The sequence below is a fragment of the Triturus cristatus genome, chromosome 11, assembly GCF_964204655.1.
Source record: "Triturus cristatus chromosome 11, aTriCri1.1, whole genome shotgun sequence".
NCBI classification, from domain to species: Eukaryota; Metazoa; Chordata; class Amphibia; order Caudata; family Salamandridae; genus Triturus; species Triturus cristatus.
Window position 1 is genome coordinate 654,518,887 of NC_140594.1, and position 25,002 is coordinate 654,543,888.

Consider the following 25,002-nt stretch of genomic DNA (forward strand, 5'->3'; position numbering starts at 1 on the left):
AGATGCCCCCTGAAAAACGACCTTCCTCTGGTGGGTTCCCTGACGCGTAAACACCAGCCTGCCAACACGAGACATGTTTCTGGACCCCTAGGATGGGAGCCTTCGCTCCCTGAGCCCAGAAACAAAGCCTTTCCTGGGTGGAGGTGTTCAAGCATCTGTGGCAGGGGAGCTTCAAAGGCCTGGCAGCCTTTGTAATGCGGCCTACAGCCTCCTGCTATCAGGAGCAAGCCCCCTTCCTGTCTCTCCTCCTATTTTGGTGGGAAAAATTAGCCAGGCCATAAGGTGTGCCCACCTCTGCCAATCCCACCCCTCAGGTGGGCGAGGCGTGGTGAAGCCCACTCATCAGTGCCCACCATCTTGCAGATGGCAGGCGCTCCCCAATCCGTATTGGGGATGGTGCTCACTGCTCCAGTGGCTACTGACCTCGAGATCCCTAAAACGCACCCTAAATACAGTATTTAGGGGGCAGCCCTGGACCAAGAAGTCAGACTAGAAACTACAAGAAGAAAAGGACCAAACAGCTGTGCCAAAGCTAACAAGAGGAGGATGCCCACTGACATGGCCCCAGTCCTACCGGCCTTTCCCCACCTCGAACCTGCTCCAGCTAAATCCTGGTGTGTCCTGCAACCTCAAGGAACCCGGAGGACCTGCCTGCCTTCAAGCCCAAAGACTCTGTCTCCCGTGAACACCGGATTTGTTCAAATAGACTCCCTCTCCGCAAAGATCTGCGGGTCTGCACCACTCTGCACCCTACACCCACGGCCAGAGTTCGAGTGGCCAAACACCAAGAGGAGGTCTCCAGGCGATCCTTACCTGAGGTCCGGTGACCCCTGACCTTTCGCAAGCCTCTAGCCGACGCCTGTAGCCTCAAACCGGAAGGTCCCCCCAACCGCGACCAGGAGCTGGTACGAAGATCCGACCCTAAAAGGCACCCCCATCCGACACCCCATGCTTGGGTGGCCCAACTAACGGTGCCTAACCAACCCCCAAGATCCCAACTTACCTCTCCAAGTGGTGGTCGCACCCAGAAGACCTTCGTCCCCGAGCCTGCAGTGCATTTGCAAACCGGAGACTCCCCATTGAAAGCTACAGGGCTTCCGATGCCAAAACAGTACTTTGCACCCAGCCACCCCAGTGCCGCTGAGGGTGCATCTTTTGTGCTGGCCTAATCCCCCATTTGCTCTGAGTTAAAGTCCAGGAGCTTTGCTCCCACAACCCAGTGACCTGTTAGTCAGCAGCCACCAACCCTAGGCCCCCATTGGATAATATTGGGCCTCAGCACTCTGCACCCGGCTGCCCTAGTGTCGCTGAGGGTGTAACAAGAGCGCATCCTTGACCCTGGGGGACCCCTGAGTCTAACCCCAGAATACCAAACTCCCACAACAAAGTACTTGCCTTCGAACCTATAACACCATTTTCCTCCATAGGATAACATTGACTGTTTTTCTATGAAAAGTTGGAAAACCTTAGGAAATTCTTTACTAACTAACAAAAACGCTTTTACTTTACTGTTTTCAGGAAATGTCCCAGTGCAGTATCCAAGCATTGTGCACTGTGTAAAAAAAAAAAGTCATCTCAAAAGTAACTTACCTGCAATCTTACAGAAAATGCTATACAAAGTATATGTACTGTATTCTGAAAAGCATTGCATTATCAGTAACACTACTGTAATCAAATCAAAGTGTATTTACAATTTCAATTCAAACTATTTATAAACTGCATTACTACTGTAAAGTATTAATTGCTTACCTGTGCCAGGCTTGCTTGGTTCAAGAAAATAAAATAACTAAAAGAATATTTTTATACAAAAACAATTCGTCTGAAGTTCAGTCTTTGAGATTGTGAATTAATTTGCTGACTTAGTGTGTACAACAAATGCTTAACAATGTCCTCTGATAAAGCCTTACTGCTCGACCACACTACCTTAAATAGAGAGTGAGGTCCTATCTACTTTGCCTCTGCCTACCTTTTGGGTTCCACTGGACTCTCTGCCCACTATACTTCACTTTGGTCAATCAATCAAGGAATTTGTAGAGCGCACTACTCACTCGTGAGGGTCTCAAGGCACTGGGGGGGGGGGGGGGGGTGCTGCTACTGCTCGAACAGCCAGGTCTTGAGTAGCCTCCTGAAGGTTAGTAGGTCTTGGGTCTGCCTCAGGAGGATGGGGAAGGTGTTCCAGGTCTTGGCGGCGAGGTAGGAGAACGATCTGCTGCTGGAGGTCGCTCTTCGGACGCAGGGGATGGGGGCAAGGGTGTGGTCGGCGGAGCTGAGCTGGCGGTTCGGGGTGTAGAAGGTGAGGTGTCTGAGGTATGCTGGTCTGGTGTCGTGGAGTGCATTGTGTGCGTGGGTGAGGAGCTTGAAGGTGATCCCCTTGTTGACGGGCAGCCAGTGCAGGTCTCTCAGGTGGGGTGTGATGTGGCTGTGTCGAGGGACGTTGAGAATCAGGCGGGCCGAGGCGTTCTGTATGCGTTGTAGTCGTTTCAGCAGTTTGGCCGGGGTTCCCGCATAGAGGGCGTTTCCGTAGTCCAGCCTGCTGCTGACGAGGGCCTGGGTGACTGTTTTTCTTGTGTCGGTGGGGATTGCAGAGGGTGTTGATGCAGGAGGATGAGACGGCGTTTACTTGCTTGGTCATGTAGAGTGTGGAGTCGAGGACAAAACCCAGGTATAGTATATACAGAGCCAGCTTCCTACATTATGACTCCACTGGCTTCACAACCGGAGTCGATGGTATCACTGAGTCCTATGGCACCGTCTGCCGGCCTGCAGAGGTACTGCTGAAAAGTTTAAGGCTCCAGTCTGCTTCCTGGGGAGAATTCAAAAGTTAAGGAATCCGCGGCTATACCGTGTCTGTACCAGATAATGCATTACCGATAGTAAGAAAGTTGTTCATCCAGGTGGGTCTACTTGCTTTTCTCTGACCTCCACTGATGGACAAGTTTTCATATGGTGCTTTTGCAGTGTGAAAGTGTCTGACAAATGAAAGGTGTAGTGTGTCCTAATTTTGGGCTTTCACTCCTATCCTTGTATTCTGCAAGCCTTAAACCCTGATCATTCGATTGGTACATTATGAAATCATGAAACTCCCTGGTGACATAACAGTGAAGGGGAGGGGGTATGAATTATTAACTAATTTCTTTGCAATTGTAATGTGTATGTATGTAACTGGATGTTAACGTAATCTCTTAGACTTATGAAAATAACACGCTTATTGGCGTAAGCAGTAATGGACTTTTGTTTTTTTGTTATACATCTGACCCCACATTGCTTCTCTCTTCTCTACCAATCAAAAGTGGTTGTAAAATTATTGATTCACACATACGTTGTTAAATGTACATAAGGTGACCATTTTCATTTTTTAAATATTTTGTTCTAGCTCCAAAAAGACGTCGCCCAGCTCGTTCAATTTTTGATGGCTTCAGGGACTTTCAGACAGAAACCAGTAAGTATGTAACCCTAAAGATTCTACGAATTAACCCTTCTCCACTTCCTTCCTCATTTTCAGTGTTTTTGCATGCAGTTGTTTTACTTTAGAGGGTAGACGGGCCATAAGTGAGGAGATATTTTGAATGAACAACTGCATCTGACGTCTTACAAAGCATGGAGAAAAAAGAAAACTTGACTGCTGATTCGATGCTGACCTGACCTCAGGTTAAATGTAGACCTCCGCGAAGGAGGAAGCTGTGATGGTATGCATCTATCATCTCTACACTGCTAAGATTCACTCTCCGCTATTCATGTGGAGTCTGTGCTGTGCATTCAGACATAATTAGAGCATGTCCCTCATTGTGACTTTTTTCTCATTTTGGTTTTGGAAATGCTCAGTGTTCCTTGCCGTATTTACAAAAAGCAATCGTAGCTCTTCTTTCTACTGACCTAGTTTGTTTTAATGTGGGATTTGAATTTCCTCAGCTGAAGTAGCAGCCTCATTTCACATTTCGTGCATTTTGTTAAGCAATAGGAGTCTGCTTATTTTGCTTGGAGTCTATATAGTATGTAGCATGTGTATTCTAATCTATGTAATAGCAGACAACAATCTGTAAACCCTATACTCCAGATGGTCTGACAAGAATTTTGGTGCAAAATGAACTACCAAATGTGGACAAGCTCCAGTTTCAACAGTAGAATTATGTGTTAGAAATGAGCATTGGCAAATCCAACTGTTAATCTGTGTATAAATGTATCCATATGTGTATTCCATATGGCTTTATGGAGCCGTTCTGCCTTTGATACGTTTTCTTGATTTCTCTAGAAACAGAGGTTTTCTAGACCCTCTGGCACCAAGGACTTGGTCAATATGCTAACCTGAATCAGATGTACTGCAACCATTCCACAAACCACTGAGCAATATTTGAGCGAGATGTGTTTCAGGTAATAATTAATTCCACGAGCCGTTGTAAGGATAGGTCGTGAAATCCCACACCTTCTTTCATTAAAAATTACATACTCAAGAACACTAGAACATGAGAGATGGACTTAAAAATGTATTTAAAATCGGAATCCTAATCTAGTACACACATATGAATTGTAACCATAATGTAGACCAATATAATGGCAGCAGCATTGTTTACTAAAAGTGTGAATAAAAGGAACCACTCCGATATGATTGCTTTTATTAATTTTTAGCAATCCTACGCTCATTTCACTATTTTTTAGCACTAATCTAATTCTAGCACAGCAGAAAATATCATCCATGCCCTCATCACTTGTAGACTAGACCATGGAAACACCCTGTACGCAGGAATTAACATATCTTGGATAACAAATGGGAGCTAGAAGGTTTTTTTTTTTTTTTTTTTTTTTTTTTTTTTAAAGTTTTTATTGAACAATAATTCGATTACAAGCACGGGCCTACAACCACCAGGGCCGGCCGCTAAGTACAGAATAAAATATACATTTATCAAAGCTGCAGTCGGTTCCCGGGGCTCGGCCCCGTAGTGACTCCGGATAGTTCTAAAGGAACAGGAGACTTAAGTCCAACAAACACAAAAAACTAAAAGAAAAACAAAAGGCGAGGCATAAAGACAAACAGTGCAGGTCAGGCTTCCTCCGGGGAACTCCAGTTCAGACCATTAAGCAGCACGCGAAAGGAAGGAGTACCGGGAGGCTGGGGACGGGGGGGGGGGGCCAAAGGAAACGAACGTCCATATGTAGTCATTCCAAAAGGTGCCCGGAACCGTCAAGGGTCAGGGGGACATGGCGATATCGGTGTCCACCAGGGGGGGCGTACAGATACCCCCGCGATATGCATTCCATTGCCCCCAGATTCTGCCCCATGCCCCCGGCTTACCACGGGCAACATACACAGTCTTCTCCCTGAACATACACCAGTCCATATTCTCCTTCCATACTGACACGGTGGGCGGCCGCTGGGCACCCCAAAGCTGTGCTATATCTCTCTTGGCAATCATGTTCCCCAGGGCCGCCCACCGAGTCTGAGCTGCGCTATAATCATTGGGCTCCCACACATTCAGGACACAGCGACGCACCTCCGGCAGCAGCACAACCCCAGTGACCTGTCCCATAACCGTATGTACCCGGCGCCAGTAGTCCGCCACCTCGCGGCACTCCCACAGGATATGGAGAAAGGTGGCGCTGAGCCCACAACCCCGCTTACAGAGCCCATCATCGGAATATCCCATCGAGACTAAGCGAGGACCCGTCACATACACCCGGTGAAGAATCTTAAGCTGTACCAACCGGAGACGGGCCGGAATGGCGACCTCCTTGGGGGACGACAGTGCAGACTGCCAGTCCTCGTCGTCCAATTCCACCCCAACCCCCATCCAAGCCTCCCGAAGGCGCACCAAGAGGTCAGCCCGATGATTAATCAGTTTCTTATAAATTAAAGAAATAGTACTGTCAGGGACATGTCCGTCAAGTATGCGGTCCTCGAGGGGCGAGGAAACCGGGATCTTGGTCCCCTCTCCAAAGACTGAAAGCAGGGCGTGTCGAACTTGGGCATAGCGGAAGAACTCCCTGTCCGTAAGCTCATATTCGGCCTGAAGAGCCGCGAAAGTCTTAACCGCGCCCTTATGCCACAGGTCTCCCACTTTGCTGATACCAATCGTATCCCACTGGTCAAACCCCTTCGTAGTCCAGAGGCTCCCCAGGCGATCGGAGGCAAACAAAGGAGTAGCACATGTCAGTCGCTCACTCCAGCCCGTGGCCGTAGTGGCAGCCCTCCAGGTCCGCACCGCAATCTTAGTAGGACCCGTAAGGGTCCGGCCAGCCGAGCGGGAGTAAAGCGCCCTGTTATAGTCCCCGCCGGGAAGCAGGAACTTGTCCATCTCATACGCCGGATTCAGGCCAGGCGCATACGTGGCATGGTTGATGGCCGAAAGCTGCGCGGCCCAATAATACCTGCGAATGTCGGGAAGCGCGATGCCCCCGTCGTACCAGGGGAGAGTAAGCTTAGCAAGAGCAATACGCGCCCGCCCGTCCCACACCAATCTCCTCTGCAGGCTCTCCACCTCCCGAAAGTAGGCCACTGGGATGACGTCGAAGGAATTCTGGAGTGCATAGAGGAACCTGGGAAGGGACATCATTTTGAACAGCGCGGCCCGACCCAGCGGGGACAGGGGCAGCCTGCACCACCGGGCCGTGTCCTCTCGCAATCGCCGAAGCGGACGCAGGAGATTCTGCTCATAGCGAGCCACCGGGTCCAGCGAAACGTATATCCCCAGGTACTTAAAGCCGCTCAGAGATACCTGGATCGGAAGCCGAGGCGGCAGGAGAGGAGGACCACCGGAGATCGGATAGACGCAGGATTTAGACCAATTGATCGTGAGGCCCGAATTATTCCCAAAGGAAGTCAAAACGTCAAAGAGGACGTTGAGCGACTGCCGCGGTGAGGTGAGATATAGGAGAATATCGTCCGCATACAGCGAAACCCGATCCTCAAAGCCCGGGGCCCACCGGATCCCTCTAAGCGAGGGCTCCCAGCGGAGCCAAGCCGCGAGTGGCTCCAGGGCGAGAGCAAAGAGCAAAGGGGACAAAGGGCATCCCTGCCTCGTGCCCCTGCCGAGGGCAAAGGGCCGAGAGACCCGCCCATTCACCACCACCTGAGCCATGGGTCCCGTGTAAAGAAGCTTCACCCAGCCAATAAATCCTTCCCCAAAGCCAAACTTAGCCAAGACAGCCCAGAGGAATGGCCACTCGATGGTGTCAAAAGCCATCGTGGCATCCAAAGAAACCAGCACGGCCGGTTCGGAGAGGAGCTCCGCCCTGGCAAGGGCGCCGTGAAGACGCCGCAAGTTAAGAGCGGTGTTACGATGCGGGATGAATCCGCATTGGTCCGGATGAATAAGATCGCACACGACGCTCAACAGACTATTGGCAAGGACTTTCGCCAGGACCTTAGGCTCCGCATTTAGCAGTGAAATAGGCCGGTAAGAAGTACAGCGGTCTCGCGGCTTGTCCTCCTTGGGGATAACGACTATCGTGGCCAAACGCTGGTCGGCCGGGAGGGAACCCGCCGCCAGAGACTCACGGAACATGCGACTGAGGAAGGGCGCAAGCTTGTCAGGGCGCAATTTATATAGCTCAATGGGCAGACCGTTGGGACCCATAGCCTTGCCCGAGCGAAGGGAGCGGATCGCGGTCGCTATTTCATCCGCCGACAAGGGGGCGTCCAGCCGCTCACGGTCTTCAACGGACAGGCCGGGCAAGGCGATATCCCTCAAAAGAAGGCGAGAGTCGTCCTCATCCCTGTCAGTCACTGGGGAGTATACAGCCCGGAGGTGGTCGGCAAAACATTCCACAATCTCGTCAGGCTCCGTCACACACACACCATCCGCAGCACGCAACTCCGGGACCACACGATTCACTCTCTCCTTCCTGTCCAGCCACGCGATCAACTTTCCCGCCTTGTCCCCGGCATCGTACAGTCGACCCTGCTGCTCCCTATACATAGTTTTGGCCGCGCCAGGGACCTATACTCAAACTGTTTCAGGCTGAGGGCATGGAGCCCGTCCGGAGTGACATTCGCCTCCAAGGCCGACTCCAGCCCCACTATGTCAGTCTCCAGCCTCACCACTGCCTCACTCTTGACCCTCTTAGCCACCACTATCTGGGAAAGGGCGTGTCCGCGGATCACGGTTTTAAAGGCTTCCCACGGGGACATTGCAGACGACACCGACCCCTCGTTATCCAGGAAGTATTGGTCCATAGCCTTGACCAGGCTGTCACGAGTCGTAGGGTCTCGCAGGTACCATGGGTTAATGGGAGCGATCCGCCCTGCAGACCGCGGCCCGGTGTCGAAAAGAAGCCACAGCGGAGAATGGTCGGAGATACCCCGCGCCAGGTGCCTGACCTCACGAATCCGACCAGTCTGCGCCGCGGGCATAAGGAAGTAGTCTAACCTAGAGAGACTCCCATGCGCCCCCGAGTGAAAGGTGAATTGACATTGGGTCGGATGCATTAATCTCCAACTATCCACCAGGCCGAAAGTATCCAGCATCCCACCCAGCCATGCCTGGGCAGCGGGGAGGGTCCTTGGTGGGTGACGATCCAGTTCACCCGAAACCACAGAATTAAAGTCCCCGCCCATGAGCAGGAGGCTGTCCGGAAGGTCAAGCAGCATTCGACCCAAGTCAGTGAAGGTGGAGTTCTGGAGGCCCGGGGGGACGTAAACTGAAACCAGGGCAAGGGGCTGCCCCTCCCACCTCCCAATCAAGCACACGTAGCGCCCTCTGTCATCCGAGACTATCTTAGTGATCTCCACCGGAAGTGAGGTTCGCAGGAGAATGCCCACCCCCCTGGAACCAGTTGTGAAGCCAGAATGGGCCACGAGGCGGTATCCCCTCCTGTTCATTGCATGACAAACATTACCAACCAGATGCGTCTCCTGGAGAAACACCACATCAGGAGTCAAACGACGCAAATATTGCAGTACTACACCCCGCTTGATACGGTCCCCCAACCCATTGACGTTCCATGACATAAGCCTCAACCCATCCCCCCCAATAGATCAAGGGTCCCCCAGCCTGCAGCACAGTTCCCAAATGTGGACAAAAATCAGTACCTCGCCCTGTAAACAAAAAACACACAGCAAAACAACCCCACCTCCCCCCCAACCCCACCCCAGGACCAACTCCCCCCACCCTGCACCCCTGCGGGCCAAAAAACCCCCCCAACTTGCAGTGTGCCTGTCGCCCCTCTAACCCCATTCTACGAAAAGACCCCAGAGGAGGTAAGGGACCCGTCCCCGCCCGCCCCCCGCACTGGTCCTGGTTAAACACAATATGCAAGTGAAATAAGACCCGACTGTACAGTGCAAAACGGCAAAATCAAGGACCAAAAGTCATTCTAGAGGGGACCCGTCACCCGCGGTGCCCGCAGAGGGTCCGGGACGGCCACCTCCGTCCGGCAGAGAGTCCAGCCAGTCACTTGCAGCCACGGGAGAGTCAAAAAAGGCTGTCCGATCACCATGTTCCACTCGGAGTTTTGCAGGGTAGAGCATCGAATACTTTAGGCCCAGCTCGCGGAGACGACGCTTCACCCCTTGGAATCCCATCCGTTGTTTCTGGACCAGTTGCGTGAAGTCCGGATAAAAATTGATGGTCGAGTTCTCATGACGAACCGGGCCGTGGGTCCGTGAGGCCTGCAGAATAGCGTTGCGGTCCCTGTAGTGGAACAGTTTGGCCACGATAGGCCTCGGGGGGGCCCCCGGCCGTGGCCGACCGCCCGGAACTCGATGGGCCCGCTCCACGGCAAAGAACTTACTTAGGCCAGCCGGGGACAACTGCTTCAGGATAAGTTCCTCGACCACAAGGTCAACCGGGCGGCCGTCAGAGGACTCCGGTACACCTATGACGCGGATGTTGTTGCGTCGGGCCCGTCCCTCGAAGTCCTCAAGCCGCCGGGCCATATGATCGTTGACCACCCTGATGTCTCCAAGCGCGGCCCGCAGATCCGACACCTCCGCACCGAGGGTGGAGGTCCGTGTGTCGAGAGCCTGGACCCTCTCGTTAGTTTTGGAGAGGTCGGCCCGGATCAGGGTGACATCAATCGCGACAGTGTCAATCTTACGGGCAAGGGCCTCATATTGCGTCGCGATGGTTTCCCTAATGCCCTCAATGGCGCCCATAATGTCCTGCAGGGATAGTTCCGTAGAGACGGTCGCGCCTCCCTCCGCAGCATCCGAGGGGGGGCCAGCAGCGCCAGAGGGCCCCCTGCCCTGGGTGTATCGGTCCATGTTATTGCTCTGGACTGCTCCCCCGCGGAGGGAAGCCTTGGTCTTGCGGCCCTCGGGACCCCCTTTGCCCCCCATGTGAACACGGTCACTCAAGGGGACACCCAATCAAGAGGTGTAAGGGCACCAGCAAGAAGACCACAAAATGTCGGTAGAGGGGGTCCGAGGCGATAGGCACTCTAGTAGCAGGTGAAAGAAAACCTCATTCAGAGGCCCAGGAAGCACCTCGCCACCCCGAGCGCACCCCCCTGCCGGTCTCCTGAAGTGCAAAACCGAAACCGAAAGTGGTGGATCGGCAACTGGCACCGCGCTGAAGCCGCTGTTGTTCAATTGCAGCCCGGCCCCTCGGGTCACCTTCACCCCGGTCACCTCCGTCGGGTGGGTCCCAAAAGTTCCGACGGCGACAACTCAGGATTCCCAGGTCCGATTTGAGTTTTGAAAAGAGATATATGCTCAGCTGGTCTTTATCTCCCAGATTCCATAAGCCACGTCAGGATATTATCAGGATAGATTCCGAGGAGCAGAGAGGGTCCGGGGAGCCCTGTGCTCACGCGACCATCTTGGATGCGCGCTAGGCTCCTCCCCGGAGCTAGAAGGTTTTAATTGATCTGTCACATATTCTCCTTCTCAGTACATAAAGAAATCAAACAATATGACGTTCCAAAGTATTACCTCTGTCTGTAAGTCATGTGAGGTTCAAATCAGAGGTGCACCATACGCAGTGTCCTAATGTATAGCATTCATATTTATTCATGGCATCCCAAAATGTGGATTTTGTCCCCTCACTCACCTAGGTGGCAGGCTTTATCATTTGGTTCAGCTCCATGCTAGGTGGACCCAGCAGTGCCCAGCAGGCCCTTCACTCAGAGAGAGAGAGAGAGAGGTGGCGCTTTTACTTCAGTCTCTATGTTGCACCCTTGGCCAAGGTAATCAGATCCTATGGGTTCGATGTAGTGTCATACGCTAACGATACCCAGCTACTGATCACACTTGGTCCAAATCCAACCAACACTAGACTCTGATTTAAAAGCTGCACGACTCATATTAATAACTGGATGCCAACCAACCATCTCCAATTTAATGCCAGTAAGACTGAGGTCATCCTCTTCGGGAAGGCACGTGAATTCTGGTCAAACGACTGGTGGCCTCAGTGCCTTGGCCCCTGTCCATCTTCTAAACCCATGATGCGGAATCTTGGAGTAAAGAGCAACAATCTGCTGTGTATGAAAGATCATGTAAATCATATGATGAGTACCGGCTACGTACTAATGCGTAGCTTACTTAAGATCTTTAAATGGATCCCAATAGAAACAAGGAAACTGCTTGTCCAGGGTCTAATCATAGGTAGGCTTGACTACGGAAATGCCCTGTTGGCTTTCATTAATTGAAGAGCTCTATTCCAGACTCTGAGTCTTGCAGAACACTGCAGCCAGGCTGGTGCCAAATCTTCCATCACGGTACCAGTCTGCACCGAGTCTGAGAGCTCTTCACTGGCTTCCCATCAGGAAGCTAATCCATTTCAAGGTAATCAGTCTGGTAAATAAGACCATGTATGGATATGGGCCAAGTTACCTTGCCAAAAAAACCTCACCTGGTACTTACCTAACAGGACGCTCAGGTCAGAAACTAAACTTCTTCTAACTCCCGTAAGGATTTGTACCGCCAGGAATGCCGGTAGATCATTTTCTCATCTGGCTCTTGCCTTCTGGAATGAACTCCCATTACAGCTCTGCATGATCACGGGCCATAACCAGTTCCGTAGGAGGCTAAAAACATGGCTTTTCTGAAACCTAACATGCACTTGCTTTTTTCTTTTAGGATTGGTTACAAGATTAAAAACAAACAAGACCAATAGAACTTTAGTTGCTCAGTGGTTCCTATAATCTTGTATACATGTTTCACGCCTCAGGGTTCCCAGACAGACCGTGTGGTGTTTCTTCCAGACTGTATCTATGTTCACCCTACCATAAAGATGTAGACTATGTTAAGATGCTCCTACTCTGTATGTGATCACCACTAGTGAATTGTTAATTTCAGACTAGGGTCTCCCAATGTGTGTATTCTGCCATCGGATTGGGAGTAGCTACTGCCTCCTCAACCCAGACTCTGTTGTGACTGAGGTCTTTGACAGCAAGTGTATGCAGACAAATCCATTTCAGCGGGCTAATACCACCTCAGAGGATCTTGGGGCGAAGAGGAATTGGGAAGTTTCTGTAAAGGACCCCAACCATGTGAGAATTGACCAGGGTACCAGAGCAGTCCATGCATTAACCATTTTCAACCTGTTGCATCCAGTTATCCAACAAAATATTACATATCTTGTCTTAAATTGTTTCTGAAGCCATTTGAACCAGAATGCAATTTTAACCAGAATCACCCTGAAGAACTTATTACCTCACAATTACTCCAGTTACCCTGCTCTGCCGGCCATGATGCACCAGTATCACCCTTGGCTGGTTGCCCCCTTAGCCAATCACTCCATTAACCCTCATCAACAAGTCACTTTAATTTTCCTCTCAAGAAGTCACTTAATATACCACTCAAGAAGTCACTTCATTTAGTCTCCTAAGCCAACTAGTCTGTTTAACTTCAGCCGCACACCTGGCTTCTAGTTATTCCAGATAGTCATTTGTCATCCCAATAGCCGTGCAACCTTGTTCCACTCCATACTCTCAACGAGTCACATGTTACTCCCACAAACATTTGAATATTCCCCACCACGCAGTCATATGATTAACCAATCATTTCAGTTACCTCTAAACTCCTATTTCTGCCAGTTTCACCACTCAACACTGTACCTCCTTTCCCATCACCTCGCTTCCACTGCCATAGCTATTACTTTGTGCAGCTGATAACCAACTGGATCTAGGGCAAGCACCTGGTTCCTTCCTTCCAGTGAGTGTTGAACACAAGTCAGCATTTCTCATCATTGCTACCTACAATGTAACCAAAGAACTGCTCCTCTCCATAGCTGCACTGGAACACACAAAATGGTTAGTGTGTTTACCTTCCATGTGCAACAGTTATTTCTGTTATCCTAGCATGTATCTAAATCTAGTCCTCAGTCCGGAAGGCCACAGTAGTGTTGACAAAATTGATGAAAGAAATAACCCTAGAAGTATGTCCAAACCCTCAAAATGTAATCCCTCTTTTTGCACTATCCAGATCAGAGACCTATTTGCTCAGCTATCTGACTGTACGTCCCATAGACCACGTGTCTAGGAGGCCTCTGAAAGAGGGATGCATGCAAACCAGTGGTTGTTACCTCGAGCAGGATGTTTACTTCTACGTACACATTTCCAGAAATCCAGAGTTGGCGTATAAAGTTTGAACATTAACAACCTCTCCTTGGGGAGGCTTGCATAGCCCGTACAAAATAAACGCAATAAGGTGCCGTTCCTACAGTGTAGGGACTATTGTAATTGCATTTATATAGTGCTTACTACCCCTGACGAAGCAGCACACTACTCCAGAACCCAAAAGGATTAGTTTTGAATTAGTATAGTGAAATATGAAAGTGATTTAAGTGGTGGATAGGTTAGTCAATTATTTGGATTCAGAAGGATAGCGTAAGGATAGAAGAGGGAACAAGGTTTGTTTTTAAATAGTGCTTGTTACCCCTGATGGGGTGTTGAAGCATTGTGGGTTTTTTGGCGAGTAGCATGCTACACCGGAAACCCATAAAGGATTAGTGGTGAATTATTATAGTGAAATATGAAAGTAATTTGAGTGGTGGATATGTTGGTCAGTTATTTGGATAGAGAAGGGTAGCGGCGGGATAGAGGGAAAAGAGGGTTGTATTTATATAGCGTTTGGTACCCCTGATGGGGTTTTGAATTGCTTTTTTGGCGAGTAGCACACTACTTCTGAACCCATAATGATTAGTGTTGAATTAGTATAGTGAAATATGAAAGTAATTTGAGCGGTGGATATGTTGGTCAGTTATTTGGATTGAGAAGGGTTGGGTATGGATAGAAAATGGAAAAATGTTTGCATTTATATAGCGCTGGTTAACCCTGATGGGGTGTTGAAGTGGTTTATTGGCGAGTAGCTACTCCAGAACCCGTAAAGGATTAGAGGTGAATTAGTATAGTGAAATATGATATTTGAGAAGTGAACACGTTAGTCTGTTATTTTGATTGAAAAGGATAGTGGAGGGATAGAAGAGTGAAGGATTTAGACTTTTCTTTTTTTGGAAGGTCATAGCAGAGGCTTTGGGATGAGTAATAAGGGATGTGGAGGGGAAGAGTCAGGGAAGGGTTTAGACATGCTTGTTTTGGAGGATCGGTATAGTAAAAGAGGTGTCGGATGATGCAAGCAGGGGTAGAGTATGGGAGAGTAGAGAGGGTTATTTTGGGGATCATAGTAGTGGGATGGGGTTTCGGATAAATGAGAGAGTGGATGTAGAGGATTTATTGATAGAGGTATAGGCTGAGAAATAGGGTAGTGCATTGGAAAGAGTAGTAGAAAGAAGTTTGAGATGAGTCAACAAGTTGAGGTAGAAGATATATTGAGAGAGTTATAGGGTGAGAAATGGGTGGTGCACTGGATATGCTAAATTAGAAGAAAGTGATAAATATATAGATCCATAAGTACATGGAAAGTATATAGATGTATAAAAGAGATGGGTATATGTAGATTAAAGCTATTGATAGAGGTCATTCCTGAGGTTCACTTCCTGAATGCAGTGTCCCTGCATGTGTCCGAATATTGGCATTCAGCTCCTGGACACATCCAGGATGATTTACCCCTGTTGGCATGAAACTTGGCTTTGGCACAAAAATTATAGCTGGAATCGGAATCCTCACAGTTCCCACAGGAGGACTGTTCACTAAGGATCAAGAGCGAAGCCATCTACACTTTCACTGTATTGTTTTTTAAAACAAAAAATAGTTTTAACAATTCCATCTGCAGACCCCAGAGCGGAAGAGTATGGTTTCTGACTTAACCAATTAAAGTTTTTTATTAAACAACTGTTATATTTTTATTTTGTTACATCTATGATTATAATACCGTCATCAGCTACATCCCAATTATTTTCAGGGAGAAAAATTGAGGTACTCCCGAGGCAGGGTTTAAATCCCCCCCCCCCCCCCCCCCCCCCCCCCCCCCTTACTTCCTCCTACCCACCAAAAAAAAGAAACATAAAGGGGAGCCGTAGCCAATAGGCCAAGGCAGCCGCGGGTCAGAAAAGTTTGGGAACCACTGCCTTATGCCCTAGGTACCAGGGGTACCATTTAATAGGGACTTAGGGTGCGAAAGGTTTTGCCAATTGAGTAAACAATTGTACATTTTTAGGGAAAGAAAACTGGTACTGGGCACCTGGTTAGCAGGAACAGAGTACACTTCAGTCAAAGATGCATCAAATACCAGCCAAAAAGTGGGAGGGGGTACTGCAGCAAGTACCCAGCTTCCTACAGTTGTGTTTCCAATCTGGAATCTCATATTCACACAGACAGATGTCCAGCCATGGGACAAATGTGCGATGGCTGCTGTAAAAAGAACCACTTCATAACGTTTTGCAAAGCGAAAGAGAAACTAACTACATCACAGCAAAAAGAGAAAATGAACACTAGAAAGTTCCAGAAGCCTTCTCGCCACGCCCACAAAACAAAAATGCGGCATCAGTTTTGACGAGTACAAACCAGACTAAGTTGATCCTTGTCAAGTTCATCCTACAGAGGCTTGTCATCATTGAGCACCAGTAAGGAAGATGGATGTGCTTGCATCGAATGACTGGCACATGCTGGTCTGGCTGCTTGCAAGGAAAAAACTGTGAAAAAAGCAAACCACCAAACAAAGTAACAAAACTAATTTGGACATTGCCCCAAGATCACGATGAAGGTCAACTGTTGCCCCATAACCTTCATTATAGACAGTGATACGTCGATTAACAACATGCCAGTTGAAAAGTTCATCGGCCTCTCTTGTGCCACATCTCAACCCATCAAACAAGAAAGTGTATACGTCTGTTGCTTCTAAACCACTGCAGAGTCCAGGGTCATTCACAGCGACTTTGAGACATAAAGCAGTATCAGTGTGTGAGAAAGTGCCATCTTTCTTGCATGGTATGCCCCCACTTTTTGCTGAATTGCTGAATGTACTTTGGCAGGAGTCCAGGGCACACTCAGTCAATCAGGTGCCCTGGGCCTATGTTCCTTCCCTAAACAAAAACCTCAAAACCAAATTGGCAAACCCTGGCCACATGTCAGCCCCTGGTAAGTGGTACCCTAGGTACCCAGGGCCTTGTGACCAGGGAAGGCATCTAAGGGCTGCAGCACTCATTGTGCCACCCTTAGAGGCCCTGTACCCTAACACACACACACACACACACACACACTGCCCTGGCAGGCTGAGTGTCTGGGTACAAGACAAAACAGAGAGACGACATGGCACACATCCCTGTGTGCCATGCCCACATACTACACTGCCCTGGCATACATCAGCCAACCCTCTAGCTGGGTGCCCTATGCCAGTGGTGTGGGCACAGAGGCAGGAGCCCTGTGCCCCTACAGTACCCAGGTACATTCCTGGGACCTGTAAGTGCAGTGCTGCCATTTAAGAGTACATGGTGCTGGAAGCTTGTCAAACACGAACTCCACAACACCATAATGGCAGCACTGAAGACGGAAGTTTGGTATCAAACTGCTCAGCACATTAAATCCACACTGATGCCAGTGTGGGATTTAATGTACCAAGCACCATAGAGGGCATCTTAGAGAGGCCCCCTGAAACCTAACCTACAATCCACGTCTGTTCTGAGGCTGCTTAGGCTGCCACACAGCAGACATGTTGCTGGACCCCTGGGTAGGAGATCCCCTGCTCTCCTGGGTCTACAACAATGCACATCCTGGTCGAGGTTCTAAATCTCCTCCCCCAGGATGGGCAGGGAGAAGCTTCAAAGGCATGCCGCCTCTGTGAGCTTCCCCAGGCCACTGCAACCCCCCACTCGGGTGGGAAGCTTGGCCGGAAACCCCAAATAAGGACAGGGGATGTGCCAGCCTGCCCACCCCACCCCTCAGGTGGGGGAGGCGAGGTGAAGCACATCCCCGGACTCTTGCCATCTTGAAGATGGGGAGCCCTGCCCAATCAGGATTAGGCTACTGCCCCCTCCCACAGGAGAGAGGCAGGATAGGGGGTGTACCCACCCCAGGACAGGGACCCATTGGTCCCTGCCCTTCACTTACCTGTAACGCCCCTAAATCTAGTATTTAGGGTCACCCTGAACCTTCCTATTCCAGATTCCGAAATCTGAAGAAGAGCTAGAAGAAAGAAGACCTGCCCTGCAGCTGCTAAGAAGAGGAAGACATCAACTGCTTTGGCCCCAGCCCTACCGGCCTACCGGCCTGCCGAACCTGCTCCTGCCCGGCATCTCTTGTGTCCAGCAACCTCACAAACCCCGGAGGACCTGGCTACCTTTTGACTCTAAGCCCCCTGGGACTACCATGAGTAGAGGCTCTACTCAAAATCTACTTCTAATCCCTGGCAGCAGCCCGAAACCGCGAACCCAGCACACTCTGCACCAGCCAAGCCTGGCCTGTGCCGGAGTGAACAAAGACCACGAGGATGACCCCACGGCGACTGTGACCCCGAGTCCGGCACCCAAGGACCTCCCTGACACTCCTGAAGAAGCCTGCAGCCTCAGAACCAGGTGCCCCCGCCCCTCCCCCCCCAACCGCAATCACCAGAGGGTAAGAGTTCCTGACTCCAAAAGGCACCCCGGCGCCCTGTGGCCCCCTGTGCCCAATCCCAATCCCAATCCCGAAGTGGTGGTGGCACCTGAAGAATCTTCGTCCCCGAGCTTGCAGTCTTTTTCTAAACCGGAGATTTCCCATTGAAATCAATTGAGCGCCCGAATGCTCAAAAGCACCCTGCACCCAGCTGCCCGAGTGGCCCTGGCAGTGCAATCTCTACACCTAATCACAAGGATACTCCACTGGGTGTGTGGAGGAGGGAACAAGAGGCGTGGGGTTCTAGGAGCTAGCAGCCTCCAATACTAAATGTTTACCACAAAAGAGCTGCTCCTAGTGTGATAACCCAAACGAGTTACAAGAACGTCGTGAGTGTGGGCATCTCACAAAAAGTTACGGACTGGTCTCACACACCACCTGGTGTCATGCTTCATCATTGACCAGTCCTCGCCCTCCAAAACCTTCGTTTGATGGAGGGCGGGCATACACTTGACGACAAGGATGCACTTCTAAGTGGGGGCCCGTGACTATGTGAGTGAGGTTAAAAATCATTATAGTAGTCAGAGGCGTTTTTTAATGTGAAATGAAAACTATATGATATTAAAATGTAAATGTGACGGTGATTGGGGTGATTATTGTTCCCAACCGTCTAGTGGATGGTCGACATGTTTCTGCCCAAGCGGCCTAATTGGGTCCATGGCATTCATCAGGACCTAGAAGTAAGAAAAGGGGGGCTCCGTTCTTACCAATGTTGGTAAGATGTTACCACTGCAAGAGTGTGGCGATGGTCACACTTCACCGTTTTGAACTGCTTCCAAAGGTGAAGCCTAAAATAAAAAATATGGGAGATAATGATGCAACTCGCTGGGTCATTTGTACCTGTAAGGAAAAAGGAAGAAAGACAATGCATGCATTGATTTCTAAGCGTGACAAATGGTGTGTACGTGACTTCGTGGCACTCTAATTGTGTACACTTGGGTGAAACTTTGACGGTGGTGGCAGGTGGTGCCGCCACCAGGCTTACCCTAGTTAAATGGACAACTTGTCCCATGGGGGAAGGGCGGAGGGGATCCACAGTTATGTCTCCTCTGTAAAAGAAAACATGAAAAAACCACACTCTTGATGAAAGCGTTTTTTGTTTGAGAGGAATCTCCCAAAGCGAACTAAGTAGTGATCTATTTAAATCTCATGGGATGAGTGAGCATATACACATATGTACACATATCCACACACTCCACAGCCTTTCAGTTCAAGCACACTCTTACTGTAACATGTGATCGACGCGTCCCGAAACCTGTACGTCCGCTCCCGGTCCTTCCGAATGTAGAAATGGCAGGGAGTGGTCGGCGTTTTTATAGGTTGATCATGGGTGCTTAATTGAAGTAATTGAAGTAACTCGCGTTCAGTGTTAACATGTGAGCGTTTCCCGGTGTCCCGGACTCCCACCGCCTGGAGAAAAGATGTCGGTTGTAGGCGTGTGTAATTCTCGAAGAAGCGAGCCTTATTCGCTGAGAGGCGGGTGAGCGTTTATTAGCGGAGGGGCGGTGCCGAAAGGCCCGAGCAGGCGAGGGTGTGCCAGGGGATGGAGAGAGAAAGGGGAGGTTTTATTGGGTGAGCAGTGTGCAGAATTATTATGCCTGCTCTAATTGGTTGAAATGCGGCAGGGGGTGTTGTTTGGCCCAGATGCCGAGATCAAATGAATTTAATCAAAACTTACTCGAGGCTATGTTGTTGGCATGGAAACACATGCATTGTTAGTGCCCGTGCGGTGGTAGCATTGTAGGAAAAGAGTGCCTTGTTTGCCTTCGTTGCAATACGGCAGGCGTGGTTGCCCTGATGATGATCTCATAAGGTGATGTCAATCTGTACTGGAGCGTGGCTGGTTGGCATGGAGACAGAGGTTGTGGTGGTCGCATGCTGGAGCGTGTATAATGGTGGAAGCTCCGAACGTTAAGGGTGAGCAGTGTGTGCACGTAGTGGTGAGCCGCTTGAGGAAGGCAAATCCCTTCTATCGTATGGATGCTTATATGATCAAATAACCGCAATTCTCCTCTGTGCGATGAACATTCCCAAGCATAAATCGGCCACTGCCATCCTAAGAAAAATACACTGATAGCCAATAAAGCGCCGCAATGAGTACAAGGCCCTTTGTATAGCATTCCAAGTGATCTGTAATACAGAGCCAGTCATTCTCAAGCAAATTAAAGCGTGTATGTCCCACATGTCATTTATGCTCCATTCAGTCCCACTATCTCATCATCCATAGATTGAAGAAGAGCAATTGAGCATTTTATCATAAGAATGTATATATAAGCACATGCATACTTAAACTGCCGCAACTTTCCTCTGTACAACATATGGCGTAACGGGCTAAACTTTTACTTATGAGCCATCAGGAGGTGTGGATGGTAATGTGGCCACCGTGGTTGGTATAGCAAAACGTATCTATACTGTATTTTTAAGAGGTGGCACAGGGCTAGTCATGCGCGCGCCGGGCGTCTGTAGTCACCTTGACACTGAGGAGTGGTGGCGCGCGAGGGATCGTATCGTATGAAGTGTAGAAGGAGGCACTTGAGGATTGCTGTGGTATTGGTGGCAATGGTATCTATACTTTTGTGTATGTGCCCGGACCGTGCATTTAACATGAGTCTGGGCATAAACATTTTTCATATCATGGTCAAGAGATGGTATATTTCAAGTTCATTGTCCTTTTTATCGTGTAAGCTGTAGCCAGGGGATGTCATCATTGAGGCCCTTCTCATGGGAGCGGAGGCGGTAGACCCATCGTTGCTCTCTGAAATGTGGATCTCTGGTGAGGTCAGACTTGCATTTTTTCATAACCTCCAGTATAGTCCAACTGAGGTCTGTTTCTTTGTGGTTTTTTTCGGAGAAATGCCGAGTCAACTTGGTGTTAGTTTTTTTGCACCTGATCGTGCTTCGATGTTCATTGATGCGGGTTCTTATGTTCCTAGTCGTCATTCCCACATACTGAAGCGTGCAGGGACACGTTAGAAGATACACAACGTTCTCCGTGTTGCAGTTACTGAATGTTCTAAGTTGCCAGGGTTTGCCAGTGCCTATGTCTACCTCTTTGGTGTTCTTGGTGAGGTTGCATGAGTTGCACATACCACAGGCGAAGTGACCTACTACACGTGGTTGGTCCCAGAGCCTAGGTTGTTCAGTGTCCTCCATTGTAGTCATCTGGGCATGTACCAGCTCGTCCCGTAGGTTTCTGTTGCGTTTGAATGCAAAAAGGGGGGTTTCCCATTGTTTCCCGGCGCTGTTTAGTATATGCCATCTCCTTTTGATGATTTTTTGAATTAAATTCGATGCTGGTGTGAATGTGGTAACACATACTGGTCTATTTGTTTTTACTTGCTCAACATCCTCCAACAGTGCTTCTCTAGGGTTGTTACTTGCTCTTTTATTTGCCCTTCTTACCATCTTTCTTGGGTAGTGGCGTGCGATGAGTTTGTTCTCGAGGGGTTTCACCTGTTCTTTGTAGGTATCTTTTTCAGAGCAATTTCTTCTTATCCGGAGGAACTGACCTACCGGTAGGTTCTGTCTGAGGGCTTTCGGGTGGTAACTTTCATATAGAAGTAAGCTGTTCCTGTCTGTGGGTTTATTGTGGACCTTGGTTGTTACCCCCCTATTGGTGAGTGTAATATCCAAGTTCAGAAAGACAGCATGGTCCTTGTTGATGGAATGTGTGAACTTGAGATGTCTAACCAAAGGAAATGATGGACGGAGTGTTGAACATTGCAAGCACTCACCCCCAGTCAACTGATCTGGGTTTAATCCATCACCGTTCTTTAGCCCACTCTGCCACCCCAGTTCAGACATGGCCATATGCAAATCAGTCTGACCCTGTGCCTCATGGGAACAGTCCAGCCCGAACTGCCAAGCCATGTCTTCCCTGGACCGGAAACAAACTTCCTAGGACCGGTTTCTGGCATTTCAGCCGTCTTCAGCCAGGCTTGCTTGAATCCAGTGGCAAAGTGAGCAAGGGACTCACGTCTGAGCATACCCTGCCAACTTATGGCGAACAAAGCAAAAACCAAAGGAAATGATGGACGGAGTGTTGAAAATTGCTCACTTTGCCACTGGATTCAAGCAAGCCTGGCTGAAGACGGCTGAAATGCCAGAAACCGGTCCTAGGAAGTTTGTTTCCGGTCCAGGGAAGACATGGCTTGGCAGTTCGGGCTGGACTGTTCCCATGAGGCACAGGGTCAGACTGATTTGCATATGGCCATGTCTGAACTGGGGTGGCAGAGTGGGCTAAAGAACGGTGATGGATTAAACCCAGATCAGTTGACTGGGGGTGAGTGCTTGCAATTTTCAACACTCCGTCCATCATTTCCTTTGGTTTTAACTTGAGATGTCTGTCTTGAGAGTTGACCCAGTGTATGAAAGCTGTTGCATCCTCCTCTGTTCCACTCCATACAATAAGTACATCATCTATGTACCGTTTCCAAATCTTGAGGTGACTCAGAAACGGGTTCACCGGATTGTTAATGAAGTCATCCTCAAATTGTTGGACGTACAAACAGGCCATACTGGGGGCAAAAGTGCTCCCCATCGAAGTTCCTGTTATTTGATGGTAGATGGTCTGTTCGTACTGAGAAGTTTTCTGTAAGGGCCAATTCAGCACATTCCATAACGAAGTGTTGAGGGGTGATGAAATCCCATTCTCTTTGTAGAATGATGTTCTCTACGACTTCCAGTGTTGGTTGTTGGGGTATACTCGTGTACAGGGCTTCGATGTCCATAGTTATGAGCCAGTCGCTGGTGGGATCTATCTCCAGATCTCTTAGGAGGCAGAGGACATCTTTAGTGTCCCTTAGATAGGATGGTGTCTCCTTTACAATTGGCCGCAGGAACCAATCACAGAATTGCGACAAAGGTTCCAATACAGACCCAATGCCTGATACGATGGGCCTCCCTGTGGGTGGCATCCGGTTTTTGTGGTTTTTTGGGAGGATGTAGAATCTTGGCATCCTAGGTTCATCGTTGGTCAAAAACTCAGCTTTTTGTCTCGTAATCCAATCATTACTGAGTGCTTCTTCCACTATGTTCTTTATTTTAATCATGATTTGCTTAGTGGGATGTGTTTGGTGTATGGCATAGCTGTTGGTATCGGCTAGCAGTCGTAGACACTCATTCTGGTACATCGTGCGATCCAAGAGGACTGTGGCGCCCCCTTTATCCGCTGGTTTTATAACGATGTCGTGGTCGTTTTTAAGTGCTTGTAGGGCCGTGCGTTCCCTCCCCGTAAGGTTATTGAACCCTTTGGTGTTTTGGAAGTCTATGTTCTCAATATCTCTGAGTACAGCCTGTTCGAATGCGAGTATTTCGCACGAGATATTCTGATTCGGGGGTTGGAAGGTTGACTTCTTGCGTAGCCCTGTTGATTTCTTGCTGTCTTCAATGGTTTCTGTTGTGTCACCAAAGAAGTCACGGAGTTTGAGTTTGCGAAAGAATTGGGCCAATTCCATGTTTAGACTAAAGGGGTCATTTCTAGGTGTGGGAACAAAACCCAAACCTTTCTTAAGGACGGACTCTTCAGTTGTGAGTGTGTGTGTGCCGATGTTAACAATATTTGTTAGTCTCTGCTCGTTGAGGGCATCTCCGTTCTCCCTCTGCTCCTGGTTGTCATCCCTTGTGGTTGTTGTTGTTGGTCCTCCCATTGGACCCTTGCATTTCTTCTTTTTTGTCGGCCTCTCCCTCTGCCCTGGAATAAAAAAGAAGGGGGGCCGGGAGGGTAGCCAAAACCTGGTGGGAAATAAGGTTGTTGCCAGTAGCCAAAGGGAGGGGGTTGCGGTTGTGGTTGTTGTATTTGCATCAAAGGTTGGTAACTAGGCTGTCTTCCAAAATGTGGTCCTGAGCCCTCATAACTGCTGGAGTCGCTCCTCTCCTCTCCTGAACTGAACGTCCAGTTCTGGGGGGTAGGTCTGAAACATTGTTTTCTCCCTGTTTGTTGGGGGGCTGGTTTGTTGTAATGCTCATCCGTTACGTATGGATAAACTGTTTCCTTGCTGAACTTCAGTACATCTTTCTTTAGTTTCGTCAGTTTAGATTGTGTCAAGTATTCTTTGTATTCTGAATGGTCTTTATTAATTTCGTTCAACTTCTTCTTGAAGGTTGATAGGTTTACTGTAGTTTTGAGCTTGCACTCGCTCTGCTGGATCTCAACTAGGAGAGCATCGGCCAGATGTCTTGCAGTATTGATAATGAGGATGAGCCAGTCTTTTGTACACTTCCAAGCAATGCTGGACCAATTGATTCTAAACTCTTTGTTGTTAAGAAAAAGTCTGGGCTCGTTGGTAACAATCAGTCCTCTAGGGGCTGTGTTTTTTCGGAGATATTCTGTCATAAATGCCCCGTGAAGAGCTGTTCGAATTTGCTCTTTTTTCTTTGTGGATAGTGCTTCCCACTCATCTGAGTTTTGTACTGTTTGCGTGACTATGGTTTCTGCTAGTAGAGATGGTGTGTTCAAAATCTCTGCTAGAATTTCATCCCCAAAAGAGAGTTCGGTGTCCATCTTGAAACTAGGGTGGTTCGGACGTGACACTTAGACACTTAGTCAAATCTCTACACCTACCTACTTCCCCACTTGCCCTGAGTAAGTGACCAGGAGCCCAGCTCCCACAGCCGCGTGGCCTGCTAGTCAGCAGCCACCAACCAAGGCCCCCCTACCTCTCATAGGATAACATTGGGCCCAACTCTCTCTGCACCCGACCGCCCTTGTGCTGCTGAGGGTGAACCAACTGTACCTACCTGACTCTGGGAGACCCCCGAGTCTATGCCCAGAACCTTCACTCTGCCAGTCGAGTACTTACCTTTAAACCGATAACTCAATTTTCTTCATAGGGTAAAATTGACTGGCTTTTTCCTGAAATTTCTTTTAAGTGTGGACTTTTCAAATCTTAAAATATTCACCAAAAATCAGCCGAGTAACGATAACGAAAATACTCACCTGCTATTAGGTGAGCTCCTAGTGCTGGATCTTGGTGCCCAGCACTGACTCTGAAAAATACTTACAACTGTACTTATCAGTAACCCAATTTTCTCCCATAGGAAACCATTGACTGTTTTTCTGTGAAATTTCTTCTAAGTTTC

At 49.1% G+C, this 25,002-nt stretch overlaps 1 protein-coding gene across 1 annotated transcript in view; it reads left to right on the forward strand.

Moving 5' to 3' along the window:
* The window catches only part of UBXN7 (UBX domain protein 7), a 485,766-nt gene that overhangs the window by 159,247 nt on the left and 301,517 nt on the right, over nucleotides 1–25,002 (forward strand). Inside the window, exon 4 of the mRNA XM_085634185.1 lies at nucleotides 3,374–3,439. Within this exon, the coding sequence (XP_085490311.1) occupies nucleotides 3,374–3,439 (66 nt within the window). The remainder of the gene's footprint in view (nucleotides 1–3,373; nucleotides 3,440–25,002) is intronic.